Source organism: Panthera tigris, chromosome B1, assembly GCF_018350195.1.
Source record: "Panthera tigris isolate Pti1 chromosome B1, P.tigris_Pti1_mat1.1, whole genome shotgun sequence".
Lineage (NCBI taxonomy): Eukaryota > Metazoa > Chordata > Mammalia > Carnivora > Felidae > Panthera > Panthera tigris.
Window position 1 is genome coordinate 143,074,409 of NC_056663.1, and position 25,509 is coordinate 143,099,917.

At 40.3% G+C, this 25,509-nt stretch overlaps 1 protein-coding gene across 3 annotated transcripts in view; it reads left to right on the plus strand.

The window, feature by feature from the left end:
* NAAA (N-acylethanolamine acid amidase) overlaps positions 1-23,921 on the plus strand; it is a 30,209-nt gene extending 6,288 nt beyond the window's left edge. The window contains exons 4-12 of one of the 3 annotated variants that reach the window (XR_006216940.1): positions 1,154-1,244; positions 4,504-4,580; positions 8,957-9,129; positions 9,272-9,334; positions 10,546-10,612; positions 11,274-11,302; positions 15,010-15,087; positions 16,418-16,472; positions 16,876-16,923. Coding sequence is in view for 2 of the 3 variants with exons in the window: in XM_007086982.3 (XP_007087044.3) it covers positions 1,154-1,244; positions 4,504-4,580; positions 8,957-9,129; positions 9,272-9,334; positions 10,546-10,612; positions 11,274-11,302; positions 15,010-15,085 (576 nt within the window). In the remaining variant the exon portion in view is untranslated. Of the gene's footprint in view, positions 1-1,153; positions 1,245-4,503; positions 4,581-8,956; positions 9,130-9,271; positions 9,335-10,545; positions 10,613-11,273; positions 11,303-15,009; positions 15,088-15,687; positions 16,367-16,417; positions 16,473-16,875; positions 16,924-23,456 lie in introns of those variants that run through there. The other 2 variants (XM_007086982.3, XM_042984367.1) reach the window with 2 other exon arrangements.
* The last annotated feature ends 1,588 nt before the right edge of the window (positions 23,922-25,509 follow it).

Sequence of the window (25,509 nt, forward strand, 5' to 3'; positions counted from 1 at the left end):
TCTCTCTCTGTTTCAAAAATAAAATAAAATATTAAAAAATAATTAAAAAATAAAAACAAAACCAAAAAACCCCAACCAGATGAGATAGAAATAAGAAATTTTAAAAATTACAGACTTAAGATTCAGCTTTCTTTCTTTTCTTTTTTTTTTTTTAAAGTAGGCTCCATGCCCAATGTGGGGATTGACCTCACAATCCTGAGATCAAGAGTCAAATGATCCACTGGGCACCCCTTAAGATTTAGCTTTCTAAGGAAAAATATTAACCTAGGCCTGTTTGTTTCTCATTGGAACTCATTACCTAAATTTAAAGTGGGAGTGATCCCTATAATTCATGGGATAATCATGAGGATTAAATGAGAGATACATATAAAATAAATTTTTTAATATTTAAAATTTAAATATGATTATTACAAACAGTTTCACTTCCCCTTACCTCACAGAGCTTACAAGATGCATGATATTTATCTCTTATAATCAAATCAATACAAGTTTTTAATCAGAACCCATTTGCCATTTCAGGGTTGGAGTTTCTCAGTCTTTTTGGGGTATGATCCCCTTTGGTGAAGCCTGTGATCCCTTCTCAGAATGTCTTATAGTACATAAAATAAAATGCATGGATTACAAAGAAAACCAGTTACATTAAAATGTAGCCATTTTAACATTAAAACAAATTTTTTAAGCCATTTAAAAATTTTTCTCAACACATTAATTAGTAAATGTTAGCAGTGTGTCTAATAACTACCATAATTTCAGGGTAGTGAGAGGTATGAGTGGTATTTCAGGATATGTAATTATATCAAGATAGGTATGACACTATTATATTATATATGTGAAAATATCTGCAGTGTCTACAGGTGGCAGAATCCTAGGCACTGCTATGACCTCATGATTTGTTGGCATGCATCCCTTACTGAGGGAGGGAAATCTCAGGAATGGGTGAAAATAAAGCTGCACCTTTTTTTCCCATATTCAAGATCACAGATCCATTGACTTCTATTCATGGAATCCCAAGGTTATACCTTCCGAAAGGCTCTTTGAGAGATTTTATTATGTTGGAACTTATAAGAAAAAAATCCATGCGTGAGACAAAACAGATGATTTCAGTGTGTATTTGGCTGGATTGGCAAAGTGATGCCTTACCTCTTGATTTCAGGTTGCATTCACGGGAACCACGTTTATTGGCTATGTAGGATTATGGACCGGTCAGAGTCCACACAAGTTTACAATTTCTGGCAATGAACGAGGTAATCAAAACAAATCCCTGAGCGTTTTCAGCCATAGTCCTGGTCAATTCTATCCAAGTATGCTTCATTTGCTCCCCCACCTGAAAGTATGGACAAACACCTACTACACTACCTAACCGGTACTTCCATTCTAGTTGGGGGAAAGAGACAGTGTGCATAAAAGCAATGAAGATGATTTCAGGTAGTGTTAAGTGCTACAAAGCAAGGAAAACTAGAAGATGTAATAGATAACAAAGGAAGGGGTTGGGCCGTTATTACAGGTAATGGAATCCAGGAGCCAGGTCTGCAGAAGCTGGGGAAATTCTAGGAACAAAACATCCCTGGCGGATTCTAGAAACAAGAGAGGGTAGTGTAGTTACAGCATGGGGGACTGACATTGGAGGTGGAGATGAAGGCTGAGGCCGCGGTGAGGGTCACGACGAAGAGCTTGGATTTTAAGTGTAATGGAAGCCCGAGGAGAATTTTAGGCCAGGACGTGAACAGATCTGATTTATATTTCTAACTATCACTTTGGCTGCTAGATATCTAGAAGCTGGATTGTGTTGGGTTAACGTGGAAGCAGAAGACTGTTAGGAAGCTGTCATGGTAATCCAGAGGGTATGTGTTGCTGTTGTACAGGCAACGTCTATAAAGCACTCTGTAGTTCACTGTGCATTTTCTTGTACGTTTTCTCAGTAGACCTCACAACCGTCCTGTTAGATAGGCAGGGCTGATATTTTTAGCCCCATTCATTATGCGGAGGAAGAAACAGGCTGTGATGTGAAGTGACAGCTGGTAAGCAGGAGAGGTGCTTCTCAAACTGATCGCGTGGGTCCTGCCCAGTTGCTGTTTGTTATATGACTGTACTGCCGTTCCCCAAGGCTCAGGGGATCTCATTCAGTTCTCTGGGAAACCCACAGTTCAACAAACTCATGTCTCCGTCCTCAGGAACTTGCAGCTGAGCTAAGAAGAAAGAAAGTTTAGTGTTGGTCATCTGATGAAACCCTGATTGACTTCATGTTGTTGTTTCCTTTAGTTAGGTCTGTTCTTACATTTTTACATAAGTCTCTAACAGGAAGATGCTGGTTGAGTCTATCAATGCTCAGTAGTTAGTTCTTTATCCTAATGGGTTTCTTCAGCATTTTCCCAAAAGTCTTTTATGAGTGAGACAGGTTCTCAATCAGTGGTACTCAAAGCACAGCATGACAGTTACTAAGGTTCTACCTTAGTAAAACCTTAGTAAAAATGGCTGTAAACAAGTGTATATTTATTTAAAAGCTGGGCTTTGTTTCCATCATCTTGTGACTCAAATTGTTTAACAAACTGATTGGTAGAACCTAATGTACAAGTAGTTTAAAAATAACTGAGTTATTCTTGTGACACGTAAGTTTAACTAAATACTGTCAAACTGCTTTTTCAAAACTTATTTTATCATTTTAGTGAAAAGTAGTTATATTTTAATCTGCTAAGATTGAGTTAAAATTCCTGAACAATAAGATAACATCTCTTGGTTAATAGAAGTGAGATACTCAGGTTTCTGGACATTATGGAGAGTGCCATAATGGGAAAAGGTATGGATAGGAGGGGGGCTAACAAATGGAATAGAGTTTGGGGAGGCTTAACAAACCACCTGGCAGTTAAGATCTGACTCCAGAGCCAGCCTGCCCAGTTTGTCTTGGTGCGGTCCCTTGCTAGCTTGGTGACCACAACCAAGGTGCTTAACCTGTCTGTGCTTTAGTTTCCTCCCCTGGAAAGCCAGGGATGATGGTGGCTGCTGTGAGGATGAAATGATTCATGTACGTGAAGCACCCAGAGCGATGCTTGGCACAAAGTAAGGGCCATGGATGCATTTGTTGTCATTGTCACATCTCTGGGTCTGACCTCTGAGCCCCAGACTGGAGATGCCTTCTCGGCAAGGTGCGAGGTGTCTCACACTTGACTTGCTAAGCCAATCTCTTGTTTTTTCTTTTCCCCTTTTCTTGCTCTCACTCTGGCTCTACCCAGATCTGTTCCTCCCCTGGTTTTCCATGCTTCAGGATATGGCAATTGTACTGCACTGATTGTACCGGGAGGATTTTTTGATCCCTCACTCTCTGGGTCTTGTCAGCTCTACCAACAAAACTAGATTGTCCCTGGCCATTTTCTCCACCTCCACTGCTCGGCTAGCCGTTCAGGTTCACACCTGAACTGCTGTAGTCGAGGTTCATGTGGTCTCACTGCTTCTCACTGTCCTATAATTCTTTCTCTTCCCCACAGAGGGCATGATCAGGTTGTTCCCCTGTTCAAAACCCGTAATGAATTTCCATTTCACTTATAACAAATCCAGAGTCCCGACTCTTACCCTCAAAACTCTATGTGGCCACCTGCTACACCTTATTTTGTGCCTGTCTCCTTCTCCCTCACGGCACCAGCATTTTTCTTTTTCTGGTATCTCCCAAGCTTGTCCTCACCTTAGGGCCCTGACAGCCAACCAAGCCTTCTATCTGGAATGTTCTGTCCGTCTTAGAGCAAATGTCTACAACACAGAGAGTCTATCTTTAACATTCCTCAAAGAATCCTCCCTCATCACTCATGATTATATTATTCTGTTTTATTTCTTTTATAATAGTTATCAAAATCTTGTTTGCTTAACAGCACACTAATTTCACTGTTAAATTCCAGGGATCTGGACTAGATCACAATATGGCACATAGCAAATGATCAGTGCTTATGTCTTGAATGAAGAGTTCTCTTAGGAAATAAATCCTCAATGATTTTTTAAGATGTTAAAAAAATAATTTTGGAGAATGATTGTAAATTTGTATACTTTTTAAAATGTGAGCCCAAATCAAACTTAAAGTTCTGAAAGATATATATTCTAATCCCTTATTGAGCCACTTCTCTTGATAGCTACGTAATTCTGTTTTGCTTGGGATAATTAGTAGAATTATTTCCTTTAACACAATTATCATTGTTTCTAGGCATGAAAGATTATATATATATAAAGTATATATATACAGAATTTCATGTATGCATGTACATACACACAGAACATTTCCAAATCCCTGGAAATTTGTAATATGTGTAATATGTAACATATATATTACATATTTTTATGTGTGTCATGAAATTTGGGCTTTATCTTTGAAAACTGCATACCAATAAAATTACTCTCATCCACTAACTTTTCTCTCTCATCAGCTTGTACTATGGGGAAGAAATAAGATTTAAGGAACTTTAAAATGTGGCACGTGGGCAACAATTCATATATATACTTATTGTTCCTTCTTCAACTCGGCAGATGAAGGCTGGTGGTGGGAGAATGTGATCGCTGCCCTTTTTCAGAGACACTCCCTGGTCAGCTGGCTTATCCGCACTGTGAGTACTTCCCCTGTTGAGCCCACCACACCCTAACTTCATCCTCTGTGTGCATGTTGTAATGCTCTGTGTCATTTCACAATATTATTTTTCATGTAGAAAGCTCCTAAAAAGAATAATCAAGGTTTTCAAATAAAAAGGATTACAAAATCATATCAAACTTTGTGATAATAAGTATCAAAGATAAACAGGGCTGGACACTAATTAAAGGAGTAGTTATGAATTATAAATTTCCAATTATAAAATAAATCATGGGCATGCAACCTGCAGCATGGCCACTATAGTTAATAATACTGTATTGAATAGTTGAAAGTTGTTAAGGGTAGATCTTAAAAGTCCTCATACAAGGGAAAAAAAATTTGGTAACTATGTATAGTGACAGATGTTAGTTATTGTGGTGATCATTTTGCAATATATGCAAATATTGAATTATTACATTGTATGCCTGAAACCAAATACAATGTTATATGTCTGTGCTGACAGCTCCGAGCCTGGAGCCTTCTTTGGGTTCCGTGTCTCCCTCTCCCTCTGCCCATCTCCCACTTGTGCTCTGTGTCTCTCTCTCTCTCTCTCTCAAAAAATGAATAAACATTAAAAAAAATTAATGTTATATGTCAGTTAAAGACATAAATAAGTGATCAAGATAGATTTTAATCAGTAGTATACTATACCGTTGCAGTAGGGAAAAGTGTCCAATGTGAACTGAACTCAACTTTGACTTATACAGAGGTGACTGGGTGTTTTAAAGGGAAAATGAGGAAACTGAGAGGGGTGTCAACAGGGGCTCAGTAGAGTCAGAGAAGTGAAACTTTACACAAAAAGTGGAAGAGAGGGGTTGTCCAAGAGAAGCCTATCTGAGATTCCTAACTGGTGCTTTTCAAAGTTAGCTTCCTACCCTCCTGCAGAGACTGGACAACAGGGGCCCTAGTTTTAAGTGTTGTCTGGAACAAATAGTAAATTCTTTGGGCAGCCTTATTTTCTCAGGCAGCGCTATAAGAGGGGCTAGGGTCACCTTAGGGATGTAGCCTTGAGCTGTTAGAAACTATGTTAATTTTCTGATGAGTGGATAAATAAGATGTAGTGTATATATACAACGGGATATATACAACTCAGCAATGAAGAGTAATGAAACCTTGCCATTTGCAACAATGTGGATGGAACTGGAGGGTATTATGCTAAGTGAAATAAGTCAGTCAGAGAAAGACAGTTATCACATGTCTTCACTCATATGTAGAATTTGAGAAACTGAACAGAAGACTATGGGGGAAGGGAAGGGGAAAAAAACAGTTATAAACACACAGAGATGCAAGCTATAGGAGACTCTTAAATACAGAGAACAAACTGAGGGTTGATGGGGGGGCAGGGGAGAGGGGAAAATGGGTGATGGGCATTGAGGAGGGCACTTGTTGGGATGAGCACTGGGTGTTGTATGTAAGTGATGAATCACAGGAATCTACCCCCAAAACCAAGAGCACCCTGTATACACTGTATGTTAGCTGACTTGACAATAAATTATATACATATATATGTGTATGTATATATATATATATATATATATATATATATATATGACAGTAAATTATATTTTTAAAACATAATAATAAAAATATAAAATAAAGCCAAGAATAATACCATGAAAAAAAATAAAAGAAACTATGTTAGTGTTTGTTCAGTCCTTATAGGCCAAGGTTAAGGCCTTATCAAGAAGGGGGCTCAGAGGATCCTAGCTAGTTTGGTCAAGGAGAGAGTCTTTGTTGTAGGCCACAGTTTTAGCCTGTAGTTTTATCTAAATAGCTGATTGAGATAAGAGATGACATTATGCTTTTCTGCTGATAACAATGTGCCCTCCTTTTAGAGGGCAAATATCAGAATTAGCAAAGCAAAGAAAGGCGTTAAGAAAGTAGTTCTGCATACAACAGAAAGAAAGTCTGGTTGACAAGACCTATTAAGCAGCAAAGTTCCAGGTCACATATAAATTGTAATTTCACTACAGTAAACACATTTTCAGGAGCTCATCTCTGGTGCACAGATCTGGTCCTGCCCAGCTTTAGCTTTTTTGGCCCTTCTTCCCCTTGCTTTAAATAACCTTAGCCCCTCCGGACTTGCAGTGCTCCTCAACTTCTTACCTGGATACTTCCTGAAAATGGTGACGAACTATGCATCCTTCACACATTTTTAAGATGACCTCTAAAACTTTTCATCATAAGATTAAAAAGCTGCAAAAAATCCAGTGTATTGTAAATGTTGCCATTTAAAAATAAAACTGGAATTTACATCCACCTGGTGAAATCCAAACACCAAAATGATTTTTAAATGTTTTAGATGTAATTTACATACAGTGAAATGCACAGATCTTAAGGGTTTGGTTCAATGTGTTTTGACAGCTGTACATACTCGTTTATCCATCCATGTAAGTACCAACAAAACAAGGTACAGAACATCCCCCAGTCCCTGGAAACTTCCCTCCTGCTCCATTCTAGCCAATTCCTAACCTCTTCTGACACCCTCCGTCAATGAAACCACACTGACCTCTATCACCACAGACAAGTTTGCCTGTTCTAGAACGCATAGAAATGAAATCCTGGAGTACGGACTCTTTCTTTCACTCAGCCTAATGTTTTTCAAATTCATCCATGTTGTTTGTATCACTAGCTCATTTCTTTCTATTGCTGAAGATTATTCAGTTGTGTGAATATGACACAATTTATTCATTTTCCAGTTGATGGGCATTGGGCTGTTTCCAGTATTGGGCTACTATGAGTAAGCCTGCTGTAGAAAATCTTGTACAAGTCTTTTTGTAAACACGTATGTCCATTTCAGTTAAGTAAGTACTTAAGAGTAGAATTGCTGGGTCATAAGGTAGATGTATTTAATTGAGGTGCAATGCCGTACGATTCACCTGCTGTATAATTCATCTACTTAAAGTATACAACTTCCTGGTTTTTAGTACATTCAGAGTTGTGCAACCATCTCTACAATCAATTTTAGAACATTTTCATTACCCTTTAGCAGTCAGTGACCATTTCCTTCATTTCCTGAACCAAACAGATGAGGTACATGTTTCATCCTGACTTTTGCCACCTGAATGAAGTAAGTCACCACTGCCACCGGCGTTTCTTACTGACGTTCTTTGCTTTTTTTCTCGTAGGACTCTGTTAGAGGCAACGAATTACTTGATAGTAATCGTGGGATGGTATAGGCAACATAAAACAATGTTCCATCACTGCCTCGCTAGAATTTTGCTGAGTTCAGAACAAACCAGTTCAAGCCTAAATACCTCACCCTAGCAGGAATGTGTGTACGGCAGGGGAAAGTCCACAAAACCCTGCCGTGACTTGATGGTTTATGGTGCTGAATGATGGCACCTTTGCAGACACTAATATTTTGAATAGTTCTTTTGTTTGACTTTACCCCCACCCCCACCCCTGACACAGTGCCTTGGCCATATTCGGGATGGGTGAGCAGAAAACGTACTTTCCAAAAATGGTACAGAGTGATTTTGGAGATGCAGGTGGGAAGGGCAGGCCCCATACCACAGGACCGTTCTTGAGCAGATCGGCTTAAGCAAGGAGCACCTATGGAAGCTGAAGATATGGAAAGTGATCCCCTTAATGGTCCATGCCACAGACCTTTGGAAGTCTTCACGAACCCCCCGGGGGTAGGAGTATCAGCACACCCTGCTCTGATGCAGCATGCTATCTTTCATCTCCAAGACTTTGCCAACTCTTCCATCAAGCTAGATCTGCCCAACCCCACAACTATGACTTTCCGCCAGCCTGACTTCCATTTGTCCCTTTGGCCTCAGATTGTGCAATACCTCCCTGGAATACTCCCTTGATGCCCTGGGTGAGGCTGGGTCCCCTGCTATGGCTTTTGTAGCAACTCCTTCTCCTATGTTGACACTTCTTACCTTGTGTCAGCACTGCCCATTGACTTTCCTGTCATCCTTGGAAGTTTGGAGTGAACAAGGTTTGGTCAGTCATATTCACTGCTCTGTTCCCCACACCAGCACTGTGCCTAGCACACAGTAGGTATTCAGAAGTACCTGTTGAAAGAACAAGTGGGTGAGGAAACATGGGGAGACTTTGTGAAGGTGACCTGCCTAGAAAGCACACAGCCCGTGTTTGGTGAGCCAGGCCTAGAACTTGTCAGCAGGTCTTTCCAGTTGTGAGAAAAAATCCTGCTGCTGTTGGCTGCCCACTGATGACCTCGCAGGAGCCCTGATGACAGGAGGAGGAGGAGGTCAGAGTGGGTTAAGATGGTAGCCATGGCTTAATATATCAGGAGAATGTGCTTTGGCCCATTTGTCCATCAGTTGGTGTGGCAGATAACTGCCGTGTGTGGTGATGCTAATGTGGGTTTGTCTCTTTGTTCAGACCCTGAGTGAGTCGGAAAACTTTGACGCAGCTGTTTATAAATTGGCCAACACACCCCTTATTGCTTGTGTTTATTATATTGTTGGTGGTGCGTCCCCTCGGGAAGGAATGGTCATCACGAGGAACAGAAATGGCCCCGCAGACATTTGGCCTCTAGATCCTTTAAATGGAGCGTGAGTAGAATGAGAACTCATTTTGTATCAAGAATTTTTTTAATTGATGAAACTAGAGGTATTCTTTTTGTTTTCATATATTTCTTCTTCAGCTGTGTGCCAGATGACCTTGGGTAAGACAAGATGATGTGCTTTGTTGTAGGTGGTTCCGAGTTGAGACAAATTATGACCACTGGAAGCCAGCACCTGAGAAAGATGACCGAAGGTAGGCATCTATACACTTTCTGCTTTACAGTGCTTTCTTGGGGTCAGGAGAATGTGTCCTTTTTTTTTTTTTTTTTTTTTTAACATTTATTTATTTTTGAGACAGAGAGAGACAGAGCATGAATAGGGGAGGGTCAGAGAGAAAGGGAGACACAGAATCTGAAACAGGCTCCAGGCTCTGAGCTGTCAGCACAGAGCCCGACGCAGGGCTCGAACACACAGACTGCGAGATCATGACCTGAGAGGAAGTTGGACGCTTAGCCGACTGAGCAACCCAAGCTCCCCCCCTTTTTTTTTATTTTTTTTTAACAGAATGTGTCCTTTAAAAAAAAAAGTTTATTATTTTTGAGAGAGAGAGCAGGAAAGGGGTAGAGGTGGGGGGTGGGGGGGACAGCAGACTCCCTGCTGACAGCAGAGATCCCAATGTGGGGTTTGAACTCACGAACCATGAGATCATGACCTGAGCCGAAGTGGGATGTTTAACCGACTGAGCCACCCATGCACCCCAGATGTGCCATTTTTATGACAAGAACTGGAGAGGACTGCAGGTGCTGTCCCCTCCCAGAACGTGTACCTGGGCCCCCTCACCAGTGTCTTGGCCAGGATGGGAGAGTGTAATGTGTAGTGGAGGGTCTTAGCGGTTGGTTGGGTGTTGGAGGGTAAGACTTGCCCTGGCCTCAGGGTCAGGAGGCCTGTGTTCCATCACCAGCTCTCTTAATGACTCACTGGGTTGCCTCTTGAGACTCTCTCTACTCATGTGTAAAAGGAAAGGACAGAACAAGGTTCGTGGTTTTTCTATGTAAGCCTTTTTTGGAAGGAAAACATGTCCCTTAATGAAATAAATAAACCAGTTAGGGGCTTTCTTTGGCCCTTCTCATTTAGAAAGTTTTGTAAGTCATTGCATCCCCAAAGAGCAGGTAGTTATGTATTTCCCCCTGGCTTTACTGCCCCATGTGTTTGGGACAACTATTTATGCAACACATTTTCACCATCCCAGCTTCCTTGAGCAGATGGTACCAGTAGGCCTGGCTGTTGAATTAATTTTGCCATGGTGGTCTGAGATTAGGCAGGAAGCATGTTTGAGGGCTGGAACCTTTTTTTGGTGAAAGGAGATCATGCAGTCAGGCCTTATCTTGAGCCTCCTGGTATGAGAGCTGGTGGGATTCAGGGTTACCTGAGGTGCCCAGTAACCTCTGAACATTCTCCTTACAGGACGCCTGCCATGAAAGCGCTTAATGCCACAGGCCAGGAAAACCTCAGCCTGGAGACGCTCTTCCAGGTAACTTCCAGGGGGCGTGATGTCCAGCTTTTACCCTGGATGTTTGTTGTCTTTGTTAATAGTGATTAAAGTGTTGGAGTCAGTTTCACCTGGTTGAAAACATTTTTTAAAAGCCAGATGAATTAAAAAAAAAAAAAGATGACATTTTGTGAACTTGCGTCAGTATAGGCTAAAAAGTATTCATCTTCACCCAAGTGTTTCTGCATGTTAAAAAAAGACACAGTTGGGGGTGCCTGGGTGGCTCAGTCTGCTGAGCCTCCGACTTCAGCTCAGGTCATGATCTCACAGCTTGTGAGTTCAAGTCCCTCATTGGGCTCTGTGCTGACAGCTCAGAGCCTGGAACCTGCTTCAGATTCTGTGTCTCCCTCTCCCTCTGCCCTTCCCCTGCTCACGCTCTGTCTCTCTCTGTCTCTCAATAATAAATAAACGTTAAAAAATTTTTTAAAGTAATAAAAAAATTAAAAAAATAATAATAAAAATTAAAAAAAGACACAGTTGTATATATGTTCACTGTTTAAAGGGAGAAAGGATTCAAAAGTCTAACTCTGTAGACCCCAAGACATGCTAGAGTGCTAAGTGCTTTTATTCTTCCTAGGGATATTCTACATGTATTTCTTCTACCTTTTTAATAGTCTTTGTAATATGATTGTTTCCTGTGCAGGTTTTGTCAGTGTTTCCGGTTTGTAACAAGTAAGTGACACTTAAACACATCTGTTCATACGTCACCCCAGAATGGGGGTTCTGGGGGCCTCTACAAGTCAGGCTTTCTAGGTGCTGTGGACACAGCAGTGAATCAAACAAGTTGTCTGCTCTCATGGAACTAGCATTTTACTGGGGGGAAGTAGGGAGGAGGTGGGGAGGGGGAGGTAAACAAATATATCATAAGTCAGGTGAGAAGTCCATAAAGAAAAACAAAGGTAAAGAGGATAGAGGGATCCGGAAGGAAGAGGGCAGAGATGTGTTCATCCTGAGTCAGTCTGGTAGTTGGGACTGCCTTCACTGGTTATGAGCGCCATAATTTCACTCTGTTAAAACTAAACTTTAGGGGCACCTGGGTGTGTCAGTCAGTTAAGCATCTGACTCTTGATCTCTGCTCAGATCATGATCTCATGGTTCATGGGATTGAACCCTGCTTTGGACTCTGCGCTGACAGCACGGAGCTTACTTGGGATTCTCTCTCTCTCAAAATAAATAAACTAAAAGTTAAAAAAAAAAAAAAAAACTAAACTAAACTGTAGACGCTGTTGGCTTCCCTTTAACTTCCTAAAACTTTCTGTTACCACCATGGCTCAGTCCACAGATAAATTAGCATCTATGCTATTGTTTCTTTGTTAGCCTGTGCCCTTGATAGTAGCATCCTGTGAGCACTGGCTTCTTGGGTCTAACAACCCAGGGTTTTACCCACATAGTCTTCTGAAGTGAAACTCTGGGCCGTAGCTGCCACTGTCACAGGAAGCTCTTCATTAAATCTGAGAGGCAGCCACAAGACTTACACAGGAAACTCTGAAGGTCCACTGTCTCCATCACAGCAAAGCTGGCTAGACCAACAGCCTACTTTTTATCACCATTCAAGGTGATGCTTTATTGTCTTACCCTCACCCAGGACTAGCTCATGGGGGTGCAGACACTTTTTTTTTTGCTTAGTGAGGTGGGGCTTAATTTAATGAAATGAAAGAGGAAGCATCTGCAAGTCAAAACAGTTTTATCTCCTTTTACTTCAATAAATTCCCAAACCCAGCATTTCCTACCCTCCCATCGTTATTTTATTTGCTTTCTCCAAGGCAAGAATATCAAAATGGTCCTCTTCAGGAAATAGCCTAATACAGGCAAAACCTATAAAGTGATTTTTTTTTTCTTTGAAATGATCCTCCTTTACACGAATACAAAATACTTTTCCTGATGGCCTCTAGAATAACTTTTGTATACAGGTACTTTTAAGATTCCTTAGCTGTGATGATATTTTTAAAACTGGTGGTTCATTTTGTATCATAATAGGAATATGTCTTCAAATTGTCCCTTGGAAGTTTTTTCTGTAAATAGGGCCTGATAAAAAGATTAACACTAAAAAATTTATTCTGTCAGCAATATTCTAACAGCCAATACAGAAAAACAAATTAGCCAGTAATTTACCACTCCAGTAAATGAACCATTTGGGTAATAGGTGATACCCAGGGTTATGCTAGTAAACTAGCTTTTGGGTTGGAGCGGGTTTGGGGTGGCCAAAAAACAAACCAAAGACCCCCATGAATTGTAGCATTAATTGACTTCCTGGTGTCAATACTCCCACATAGCGTATTTCAAGCTTATGATGGGCTCCTGAATGTCCTACATGTTTAACAATTGGCCCTCACCAGCCTGTAGGAGCCAGCTCCAACCTACAGCTGACTGTATCCCTTCCAGTAGGGCACAATTTTGCCCTTCTAATATTTGTTTGTAAAATAGGGTATTCTTTTTTGGGTGTTCTTATGGTTTTAAAAATAATTATATAAATGATAACTATATCTTTAAAAAATTATTATAATAAAATACTATTATGATAATAAAATATAATAAAAATTACTATTATAATAAAATAAAATAAAATAAAAATAAAATTATATTTATTTTTAAAAAACATTGCTCATGCCATGAACAGCCCTGGTCATTTTAAACATGTGCCCCATAGCCAACTGAATATAGTGTAGTTGAGTTAAGCATTCTCTAGTTGTTAGTTTTTCCCCTATTAAAATTATGAAATACATGTATTTGTACATCCCCCTTCCCCACCGCCCCACCTTTGGATTCTTTTCCCTGGTTGAATTCCCAGAATTCAGAGTAGAGTTACTGAGTTAAAGGCTATCAATGTTTAAATGGCTTAGGAAATATTTTGTCAAAATAGAATTAGAAATTGTAAACAGTTAACCAAGGAACATTTTTCTCTGTTGTATAACTGAAAACCCGAGAGGACCTGCATTTAAAGAATAACCACCATTGAGCCAGAATTAACACAGATCACTGACTCTCAGGCCCTTTGCTTAGAATGATTCCTGGCAGTGGAAGCTCTTCCCTGTGTAAAGTTAACAGAAAGAAGTCTGAACAGAAGCCGTTAGCTCTATGCTGCCACCTTGTGCTGTGCTACAAAATCACACCCACTTGCAATCGATCTCCATCCTCTGAGGTGGCTGTAAGCAGAGAAAATATTAAAGTAGTGAAGGAGGGGCTCCTGGGTGGCTCAGCCGGTTAAGCATCTGACTCTTGGTTTCAGCTCATGTCACGATCTCACTGTTCCATGAGTTCGAGCCCCACATCAGGCTCTGTGCTGACAGTGCAGAGCCTGCTTGGGATTCTCTGTCTCCCTCTCTGCCCCTCTCCCACTTGTGTTGTCTCTGTCTCTCTCAAAACAAATAAATAAACTTATAAATAAATAAATAAATAAATAAATAAATAAATAAATAAATAAATAAAGTAGTGATGGAGAATAGAATTATGGCCAAAGCAAATAAGCTGCTGAATTCCCTTGGACTAGCTCTGCATGCACTCATAGTGCTGTCTTCAGCCAGGTGTACAATTTATCTGTGGGCCCCAGGGCCAATAGTTCTGCAACAACCCAGCTCCAAATGCTTTGAGCATGCATCTCAGCTGGTGATTGGGACAAGAGGTAGATGATGAAGGGAGTCAGGGAAAGGGGTCCTATTATGTGTGTGCATGCATGCATGTGTGCTCATGTTGTTCAGGTCTCTTGCTGTGCAGTATGTTGAGTAAATGACATTGCACTTTGCATCCTTAGATCTGGGTAAGATGTGATCCCTGAGATTTAGAGGCTCCACTCTGGCCTTCCTCTGACCGTCACTTGATGTAAGGAGTCCACTGGCCAGGAGCATTTGCCCAGCTAGTCTGGCCCAACTACCTAGTACCCTGGAATTCTCAGCCCAAAGAGCTCCAGGCCTGTGTGGTCCACTGTCCTGGGTGGTGTTCTCCTGATGGCAGTGTGCAGCCACTGTGGATATCTGTGCTTGGTGGGTGGCCAAGGGATGGCTTTTCCCTGGGGTCATGCTTGAAGCCTGAATGCAAAGGCTGAGGTGTCCACATACGTGCCACTTGTGGGATCGGGCAGAGCAAGGGGTGAGGGCCACAAGAGCTGGCATCCCTCACTGCCACAGTGTGGAACTCTGAGGAGTCTGAGCATTTTAAATTTGAACTTGGCCTTCCATAGTATTGTCAAAATAGGAAGGACACTGTGTGATCACTTGCGTTATAAATTTTAAATATTCTGACATATATGGGCTTCTATTTGTATTATTGTCTTGGGTCCTGAGGACAATGGGGACAATTAGGGAAGGGCTTGGTGTTTTTTTTTTTCCTCTTTGGAATATTAGAGGAAATTATATGTATATAAAAATTCCTCTCATCATTTTCAGCTATACAATTTATACTACAGTAATGAGTGCTGCTAACCCAGAGAAATACATGACGAGGATCAGAAACCTGGGTTAAAAGTAAGTAAGCAGAAGAGTGGATTCCACCATGCTGTGAAAGTTTTGCTAGTTTGTTGTTGGCGACGTCTGTGGGTGTGTGCTGGTATTTCTCACAGAACATGGTGACATCTTTAACATTTGTACGTATGGGATATGTTCTGACAGACATCTGGCAAATGATTGTCATTTGTGTCAGACTCGCGTCACTCTTAGGTATTTATTTTGAATTGTTTGTATGAGAGCTAATCTAGTCTTGCCCGGTGTCCTTTGTCCCTTATTAAAACCTATTCTCAGGGCAAAGTGTTATCTCTTCACTTACACAGTATCTGGAAAGAGTGATAGTGAGGCAGGCCCAGCACATTTTCAACCTGAGAAGACAGATAATGAAGGCAAAGGACACCTGCAGAGTTTATTTCAGGCAATGGTGAGCCCATAGGTGAGGGGAGGGACATGAGAAAGCAGGAGTCCTTTCTGCTGTCCCTGAAACCAAACCCAGTTTTCCCTAATGCAAGGGTTGTCTGGAGCTTGTAAACCTGGCCTGATGTTTTAGTCATTTGCTTATCATGGGGGTGTTAAAAACCAGTGTTTGAGTTAAGTACATGTATTCTTCTTCCCTTACAGATGATTTCTTAAAAACGAAATTCTCGAAGAGCTGTACGTTAAAAAACAAAGTAAAAGGATTGTATTATTTTAGGAACAATACAGGTTCTTTCCTCATTAAACTTTTCAATCTTGTGAAGTGGGGGGCAGGAAGGCCCCTCTGGAGCTGGTTTTGGTAAAGTGGGTAATAGGCTTGCATTCACTTCCCTTCATCATTTGCCTTGACCCTCTCTAAGCTTTGTCTCAAAGATAGTTGGTCTCAGAGGTCAAGCCCTATCCTTGGGCTTTAGTTCCAGCTTCTTAGCACAACATGTGGCAATGTTGTCATACCTCAGCTTATGAAGAAATGAGCTGGCAAGACATCTTTGCTTATTATGAAGTGCTTCTGGAAGAGTCTGAGAAAAAAAGATTATTCGAAAAGAAATGGAGAAATGTGGTTTGAAGAGAGCCTGTTTGAATGTTCGTTAGCCTGAGCTTTGATCATGTATTTCCAATGTGATGGGATTCTCACTTTTCATAATTTGTCTAATGTTTCTTTAAGCAGACGGATGGGCCTCCTTTTTCTAAATAGCTACTTTCTTACTGCTTTTTGAAAGCAGTTTGAAAACAAAATTATGTCTGATTGTCACTTTTCACTAGTTAATAAAATGTTGCAAGGGATGTCAGCAAGAAGAATAAAATTGTCTTCCAAGATACTGAATATTGTGTTCTCTCTACATTCTTACCCCTGACGTTGTGTGGTTCTGGACAGCTGTCCTGAGGAAGCAGCTCTGGGAGATGTTATTTAAGCGCGAGGACTGAGAGGGGTGCGTAGCTGTGTTGTAGAATTTGACTTTTTTTTTTTCGTATGTATAAGAAAGAAACTTCTCTGAGGATGAAGTCAGAAAAGGTTAAAATGCATGAACAATGAATCAATTGGATGTTCCTGTTTAGTGTTCCAGCAGGAACGAAGGAAAATGGAATGGCTGCAGGGAAGTGTTAGCCAGGCTTGGGTCACCGCTGCATCACCATACTGCCCACCTCGTTAGCAGCACACAATATTTATGTATCTTCTTGGCCAGAGTTGCATCACTGTTGTTAAATTTCCATCATCCAGTGCCCTTTTTAATACCAAACATCAAGGGTAGTTTTCTTGCCAGACATGTCAAGTTGTGATTGAGACTACAAATTTCTACTCAGTCACTTCTGTTCTTGTTTTCTCAACTGTAGACTCTGATCTTTGGATGGAAATTTGACGAATACCCTAATGTTAACCAGGCAACATGGAGGCAGAGAGGACTTTTCAGCATTAAAGTGTTTTAAGTAAACCAAATGTCTGGTTCGTGTTAAGACCTGTGTTCCTTGTGCCGTGTGGTTTCACTACAACGTGTCTAGATATAGATTTCTTCTTATTTTGCCTACTTGGGATTTGTTATGCTCTTCAAATTTCAAATTTATTCAGTTTTGGAAAGTGCTCAGTTACCAGCTCTCTGTTGCTCTCCTACATTGTTTTGCATCTTCTCTCCTCTCCTTAAGTCTCAAGTGTGTGTATTATCATGGCTTCTACCCTCTGTCTCATCCCTCTGGTATTTTGGTGGGGGGTGGGGGGGGAAGGAAGAAGAGTGAGGTGGCAGATTTCTCTCTTGATGACATAGTCCAGGTAATGTCTTTATTTTTTTCTGTAAAATCAGAAATATTTTTTAGTGGATCTGTTGCTTTTAATATCAAGGATAATATATTTACTTTAAAAATATTTTATTTTTTAGTAATCTCTAGGCCCAGCGTGGGGCTCAAACTCACAACCCCGAGATCAAGAGTCTCATGCTTTACTGACTGAGCTAGCCAGGTGCCCCTTAAGGATAATACTTGTATTTTAGATGGGCTATTTGCTACTTTTTTAAACCTGCTCGGATCTTTATTGGATAGTAGTATCTGTTCTTTGCTTTGGTCTTTTTTTTAAAAACTTCTTAATCCATACTTATTTTATATTCTGCTTCTCAATTCCATCATCAAGTCCTCAGATGTCCAGCTTCACTGTTTGTTTTCACTGACTCTCTCTCATGGAAGTTTTTGTGGTGTTCTCTAGTTTTGGATTGTGTTCCTCTGGAAATACTGAAGGCCGGGGTTGATGGTGCACCACCCACAGAGGATGTGCTAATTTCTCAACATGTGGTTTCTTAGAACACTCAGTATAAACTGAAGGCTCAATTTATATTGTATGAAGACAGGCCTGTGGTTACACATTCACACAGGAGAGCCTGGCCCCTGTGCAGGTTGATACTCTAACTGTACCTTGTGTGTGTCCAAGTCCGTGTTCTTTTTTTTTTTTAATTTTTTTTTTAACGTTTATTTATTTTTGAGACAGAGAGAGACAGAGCATGAACGGGGGAGAGTCAGAGAGAGAGGGAGACGCAGAATCTGAAACAGGCTCCAGGCTCTGAGCGGTCAGCACAGAGCCTGACATGGGGCTCGAACTCACGGACCGCGAGATCATGACCTGAGCTGAAGTCGGATGCTCAACCGACTGAGCCACCCAGGTGCCCCCAAGTCCGTGTTCTTTATCCCCCACCTTCCAAGGCAATTGTCAAAGAACCTGAGGTTCTAAGTTCCTGGGACCAGAAACTGTCCTGAGGGCCACCATGACTAATGTGCCTGCTTTCCCCCTGCAATTTTCCTCATTATTTCCCATTCTCTAGATATGCCCTTTATCCCCTCTGATTTTACCTCCTTACTTGCTAGCTCACCTAAGTATTCAGCATTTAAGAAAGATGCTTGTTTATCATTTTTAGTTTTGTAGTGGGAATGTTTTTTCAGGATATTTATCCCTCCAAAGAATCTAGAAATCAAAGAGTTGATGAGCATTTTTTTTTTAAGTTCATTCTGTGTAGTTATGGAAAGTGCATTGATGGAGGCTGATAATGGAAAGGTGAAAATCAGTTAGCTTGACATTTTATTAGAACAGTTAAGAAATTAAGATGGATTGCAAGATGTGGAAACAACCTTAATGTTCATGGACAGATGAATGGATAAAGAAAATGTGATATGTACATACAATGGAATATTATTCAGCCTTCAAAAAAGAGGGAAATCCTGCCATCTGTGACAGATGGATCAACCTTAAGGACATTACACTAAGTGAAATAAGCTAGTCACAGAAGGACAAATATTGTATATCCCACTTATCTGAGGTTGATGGGTTTCAGGACACACTACCCCAAAATATGGCATGTTGGCATATTGGATATTTTAATTTGAAGGAATTATCATATTCTGCCACATCTGCCTACTCTTCATCAAACCTCCCATAAAAATGCACAGATCCATCTCTTTGGGTCTTCATTTCCTTATGAAAGCTCCCGTGTCGTGTGAAATTATATTGAACAAATTTATATGGTTATCTCCTGTTAATTTGTCTTTCTCAGTTTAATTGTCAGACCCAGGAATCCTAAGAGGGTAGGAAAAGAACGTTTTTCCTCCTCTATAAGATATATATATTTTTAAGTTTATTTATTTTTCAGAGAAGGAGACAACATAAGCAGGGGAGGGGCAGAGAGAGGGAGACAGAGAATCCCAAGCAGACTTTCCCCTGTCAGTGCAGAGCCTGAAGCAGGGCTCAAACTCATGAACTGGGAGATCATGATCTGAGCTGAAATCAGGAGTTGGACACTTAACCAACTGAGCCACTCAGGTGCCCAAAGTTACCCTTCTTTCTTAAGTTTATTTATTTATTTTGAGAGAGAGAGGGGAAGAGAGAGAGTCCCAAGCAGGCTCCACACTGTCTGCACAGAGCCCGATGCAGGGCTCGAACTCTTGAACCATGAGATCATGACCTGAGCCAAAACCAAGAGTTGGATGCTCAGCTGACTGAACCACCCATGCGCCCCTCTATAAGAGATCTAAAATATACTTATAGAGAAAAAGAGGCAGAAGGTTTATGTGAGCAAATTATAGTAGAAAACTTCCCTAATCTGGGAAAGAACACAGACATCAAACTCCAAGAAGCACAGAGAACTCCCATTAGATTCAACAAAAACCAACCATCAACAAGGCATATCATAGTCAAATTCACAAAATACACAGACAAGGTAAGAATTATGAAAGCATCAAGGGAAAAAAAAAGTCCTTAACCTGTAAGGGAAGATAGATCAGATTCACAGCAGGCCTATCCACAGAAACTTGGCAGGCCAGAAAGGAGTGGCAGGATATATTCAATGTGCTGAATGAGAAAAATATGCAGCCAAGAATTCTTTATCCGGCAAGGCTGTCATGCAAAATAGAAGGAGAGATAAAGAGTTTCCCAGACAAACAAAAACTAAAGGAGTTTGGGACCATTAAACCAGCCCTGCAATAAATTTTAAGGGGGACGCTTTGAGTGGAGAGAAAATGAAACAAAACAAAAGACCAAAAACAACAAATACTAGAAAGGGCCAGAGAACAACACCAACTCTATAGGCCACACAATGGCAATAAATTAATATCTTTCATTACTCACTCTAAATGTCAGTGGACTAAATGCTCCAATCAAAAGACATAGTGTATCAGAACGGATATACTGTTTACAAGAGACCCATTTTAGACCTAAACACTCCTGCAGGTTGAAAGTAAGGTAATAGAGAATGATCTATCATGTTAATGGTTGTCAAAAGAAAGCTGGAGCAGCCATATTTATATCAGACAAACTAGATTTTAAAATAAATACTGTAACAAATGATGAAGAAGGGCATTATATCATAATTAAGGGGGTCTATCCACCAAGAAGATCTAACAATTGTAAGTATTTATGCCCCCAATGTGGAAATGCCCAAATATATAAATCAACTAATCACAAACATAAAGAAAGTCATTGATAATAATACCACAATAGTGGGGGATTTCAATGCCCCACTAACAGCAATGGACAGAATATCTAAGCATAAAATCAGCAAGGAAACAGTGGCTTTGAATGACACACTGGACCAGATGGACTTAACAGATACATTCAGAACATTTCATCCTACAGCAGCAGAATACACATTCTTCTTGAGTGCACATGGAACATTTTCCAGAATAGATCACATACTGGGTCACAAATCAGCCCTCAACAAGTACAAAAAGATTGAGATCATACTTAGCATATTTTCAGACCACAATGCTATGAAACTCAAAATCAACCACAAGAAAAAGTTTGGAAAGACCATGAATACTTGGAGATAAGAACACCCTACTAAAGAATGATTGGGTTAACCAAGAAATTAAAGAGGAAATTAAAAAAGTACATGGAAGGCAATGAAAATGAAAACACGACATCCCAAAACCTCTGGGATGCAGCAAGGCAGTCATAAGAGGGAAGTATATAGCAATCCAGGCTTTCCTAAAGAAGGAAGAGAGGCCTTAAATACACAACCTAACCTTACACCTAGAAGAGCTGGAAAAATAACATCAAATAAAGCCCAAAACCAGCAGAAGGGAAATAATAAAGATTAGAGCAGAAATCAATGATATTTAAAACAACAAACAAACAAACAGAACAGAACAGATCAATGAAACCAGGAGCTGGTTCCTTGAAAGAATTAACAATCTCCTAGAGGAGAAAACAGGCAACAACCTCTTTGACCTCAGTCACAGCAACTTCTTACTTGACATGTCTCCAGAGTCAAGGGAAACAAAAGCAAAGATGAACTGTTGGAACCTCATCAAGATAAAAAGCTTCCGCACCGTAAAGGAAACAACAAAACTGAAAGGCAATGACAGAATGGGAGAAGATATTTACAAATGACATATCAGATAAAGGGATAGTATCCAAAATCTATAAAGAACTTAGCAAACTCAACACCAAAAATCCCCAAATAATCCAGTGAAGAAATGGGCAAAAAACATGAATAGACACTTTTCCAAAGAAGACATCCAGATGGCTAACAGACACATAAAAAGATGCTCAACATCACTCATCATCAGGGAAATACAAATGAAAACCGCAGTGAGATACCACCTCACACCTATCAGAATGGCTAACATTAACAACTCAGGCAATGACAGATGTTGGCGTGGATGCAGAGAAAGAGGAACACTTTTGCACTGCTGGTGGGAATGCAAACTGGTGCAGCCATCTGGAAAACAATATGGAGGTTCCTCAAACAATTAAAAATAGAACTACCCTATAATCCAGCAATTGCACCACTGGGTATTTATCCAAAGGATACAAAAATGCTGATTCAAAGGGGCACATGAACTCCAATGTTTACAGCAGCACTATTGACAGTAGCTAAGGTATGGAAAGAGCCCAAATGTCCATCGACAGATGAATGGATAAAGAAGATGTGGTATACATATACAATGGAATATTACTTGGCCATCAAAAAGAATGAAATCTTGCCATTTGCAACAACATGGATGGAATAGAGTATTATGCTAAGCTAAATAAGTCACTCAGAGAAAGAGAAATATCATGATTTCACTCACATGTGGAATTTAAGAAACAAAACAGATGAACATAGGGGAAGGGAAGCAAAAATAATATAAAAATAGAGAGGGAGACAAACCATAAGAGACACTTAAATACGGAGAACAAACAGGGTTGCTGGCGGGGTGTTGGATGGGTGATGTGCTAAATGGGTGATGGGCATTAAGGAAGACACTTGTTGGGATGAGCACTTGGTGTTATGTGTAAGTGACGAATCACTAAGTTCTATTTCTGAAATCATTATTACATTATATGTTAACTAGTTTAGATTTAAATTAAAAAAATAAAGATGTTAGATGATAGATACATAGATTAGATAGATAGATAGATAGATAGATAGATAGATAGATAGATAGATTAAAAAAATAGACTCAAAGAAGCCAAGGCTAGGGGGAAGTTCTGCAATTTGAGTAAGTTCTAGAGACCCAATGTACACCATTGTGCCTATATACTATATTATGGTAACTTAATGATACTGTATTTTACACCTAAAAATTTGTTAAGAGGGTTGAGCTCATATTAAGTGTTCTTGTCACAATAAATTTTTTAAAATGCTGAAAAACATTTTAATAAAAAGTGTTTTTAGAAAATTGACATGGCTTGGCCTGCAGTGGTTGCATAGGAGGTGGAGAGAGTTGATTTTGAAAATATTTTAAGTATACGAGTAACATATACCTCCTATAAAAATTAATCAAACAGTACAAAGTATAATCCTGTACCTGTCTTCCCCAGTTATAGATTGCGCTCTTCTCAGTAGCATTCCCTAGAGATAACTCTCCCTATCTCCCTCTCTGTTCTCTGTCTCTCTCCCTCACTCTCTCTCTCTATATATAATAAAAAATATATATAATATATAAAATATATAATATATAAATATTATAATATAAATATAAATCTATACTATTTATAAATATATAATATATAAATATTTATAAAATTTATAAATATATAATAAATATAAACATTAATATATAATATATGAGTATATTATATAAAATATATAATAAAATAGAAATAAAATAAATTAAAAATTATACATAGATGTATAATTACATACATATATATGTATAATTTTTAAATTTATTTTATTTGTTTTTGTAATTTATTTTTTATTACTTTTTTGTTTTAATTTACTTTTTACTTTATTTTATTTTATTTACAGTGACAGTTTTATTAGGATACAAATGAACAGTCAAATAGACTGATACTTAGGATGGCAGAGTCTGGAGGAGTCCTGAGCCCAGAGCTTCCATGCCCTCTCCAGGCATGCCACTTACCCAGCATATCAGTATGTTCATTAACTGGTAAGATCTCCAAGCCTCACTGTTGAGAGTTATTATCTAAGGTTTTTGTTTTTTGTTTTTTTCCATAGGCATGCTGGAGTAGCTCATTGGCCACATCATTGAACTTAATCTCTAGTCCCCTTCTCCTCCCTACAGGTTGTGGAGAGTGGGACTGAAAATTCTAACTTCCAGTCATGGGGTTCGTTTCTCTGGCAGCCAGACTTTCTGTCGTGAAGCTATCTAGCTGCACTGCCCAGCCCCCCTCCCACCCCCATGAGAAAATTTGCTAGTATAAACTCTGCTATGGTCCAAAGGGACTTGCATGACAAACAGAGACTTAGGAAATCCAAGGGTTTTTGAAGCTCTGTGTCAGGAACCTGGGACAAAATCAAATATGTGTATTTTCACCATACCACCACCTTGGACCTTAGGAGTAGTTGGTACCTGTTGTCTAAGGAACCTAGCCAAAAGTGAGATGGGAAAAATCTCACTTAGCATCCTGTTACATGGTGAAAGTGCAACAGAATTATTTCAGTGTTAGATAGAACAAATATGACCTTATTTTTTTCTACTATTAATAACTTTATCTTTTCAATTTAAACAAAAAGAGAAGCAAAAAAAAAAAATGAACTAATAAATGAACCAGCAAACAATAAAACCCAAATGAAGTTATATCCAGTTTCCCCCATAATTGAAACTATGAAGCACTCGAGAGTCTGTACACTAAGCAGGTGGAGGGACTTGTGCTGGTCTTATAGGGGATGTGCTTGGAGGGCGCAGTTGGGCAGGGCTTGGTGTAATGGCTCCATTCTCCACTAGGGGGCTCTTCTTAGCTTACTGGGGTGGATCAGTGTAGCACACATGAACATGAGAGGTGGAAATGGCCTCATCCAACTCCCTAGTCTCTGGCACAGGAACTTTGTGCTGTCACCAACCTGCAGTCAAGCACTCCTCATTTGTCTCAGGCCTCCGTCCACTCCCCGCCTCTGTCTTTTCCAGGTACAAGCTGTCACCTGCCAGGCAACACCTCCCTCCAGAGTTGCATCTCAGATGGGGTTGTGTTTCAAATCCCCATACTTCAGAGACCAATGTGGCTTGGACCCACACCAACTCTGGGGGAGGATCTCACTGAGCAATGGCCTGGTGCTGGCTTGCCCCAGAAAATGTTCATGTGATAGCACAGCAGCAGAGATTCAGAGATTATGGCAAATCACAACACACAGCCAGCACTAAGTTTCACCACCCTCTGGTGTCTTTGTCCTAATACCAGCAAATGTGGCTGCGCTCTGGGGTCCACTCGGACTTTTGCCCGTGGGGAGGCCATATGACCTGCACCAAATGCACTCCAAGCAGGGGAACCGTATCTCCCTGTGTGGCACATGGACCCATCAGAACCTGCTGCCTGCTCCTGGGGATTCACCCTCCTTTCTCATCAGAGCACTGCCAGGCACTGGGCTCCGGAACTTCAGACTCTGTGCTCCACTGTTTATAGAATCCTGGTGGTATTGAAACCCTCTCCTTTCTTCCCATCAGTGTTTTGGGGGAACAGATTTCTTGTTCAGTTCCCTGAAAGTGTTTTCACTTTCTCTTTCTCTCCAGCAACTTTTGGGGGAGTGTTTCCCTGCACTCTCTTGATGAGCGCACTCTCCCCCTTTCTCTGTCCTTTCTCTGCGGAAATAGCCCCCTACCCTCCACGGTTTTTCTCTTTCCCTGTTCACCTCTCCACACCATGTGCCTTCTGAGTTCTGTGGCTCAAGTTATGCAGATTGTTGTGTTAATCCTCAGATCAATTTCTGAGGTGTGCAAAATGGTTTGGTGCTAATCTAGTTGCGTTTTAGGGACGAGACAAGCTGAAGATTCCCATGTTGCTCTGCCATCTTGATCACAATCTCAATGTATATATAGTTTTAATTTTAATTTTTTTAATGTTTATTTGTTTTTGAGAGAGCATGAGCGGGGGAGAGGCAGAGAGAGAGGGACAGAAAGAACCCCAATCAGGCTCTGCACTGTGAGTGCAGAGCCTGATGCAGGGCTTGAACTCATGAACTGTGAGATCATGACCTGGGCTGAAATCAAGACTCTGTGGCTTAACTGATTGAACCACCCAGGCACCCCAATGCATATATATTTTTAAATGTAGAT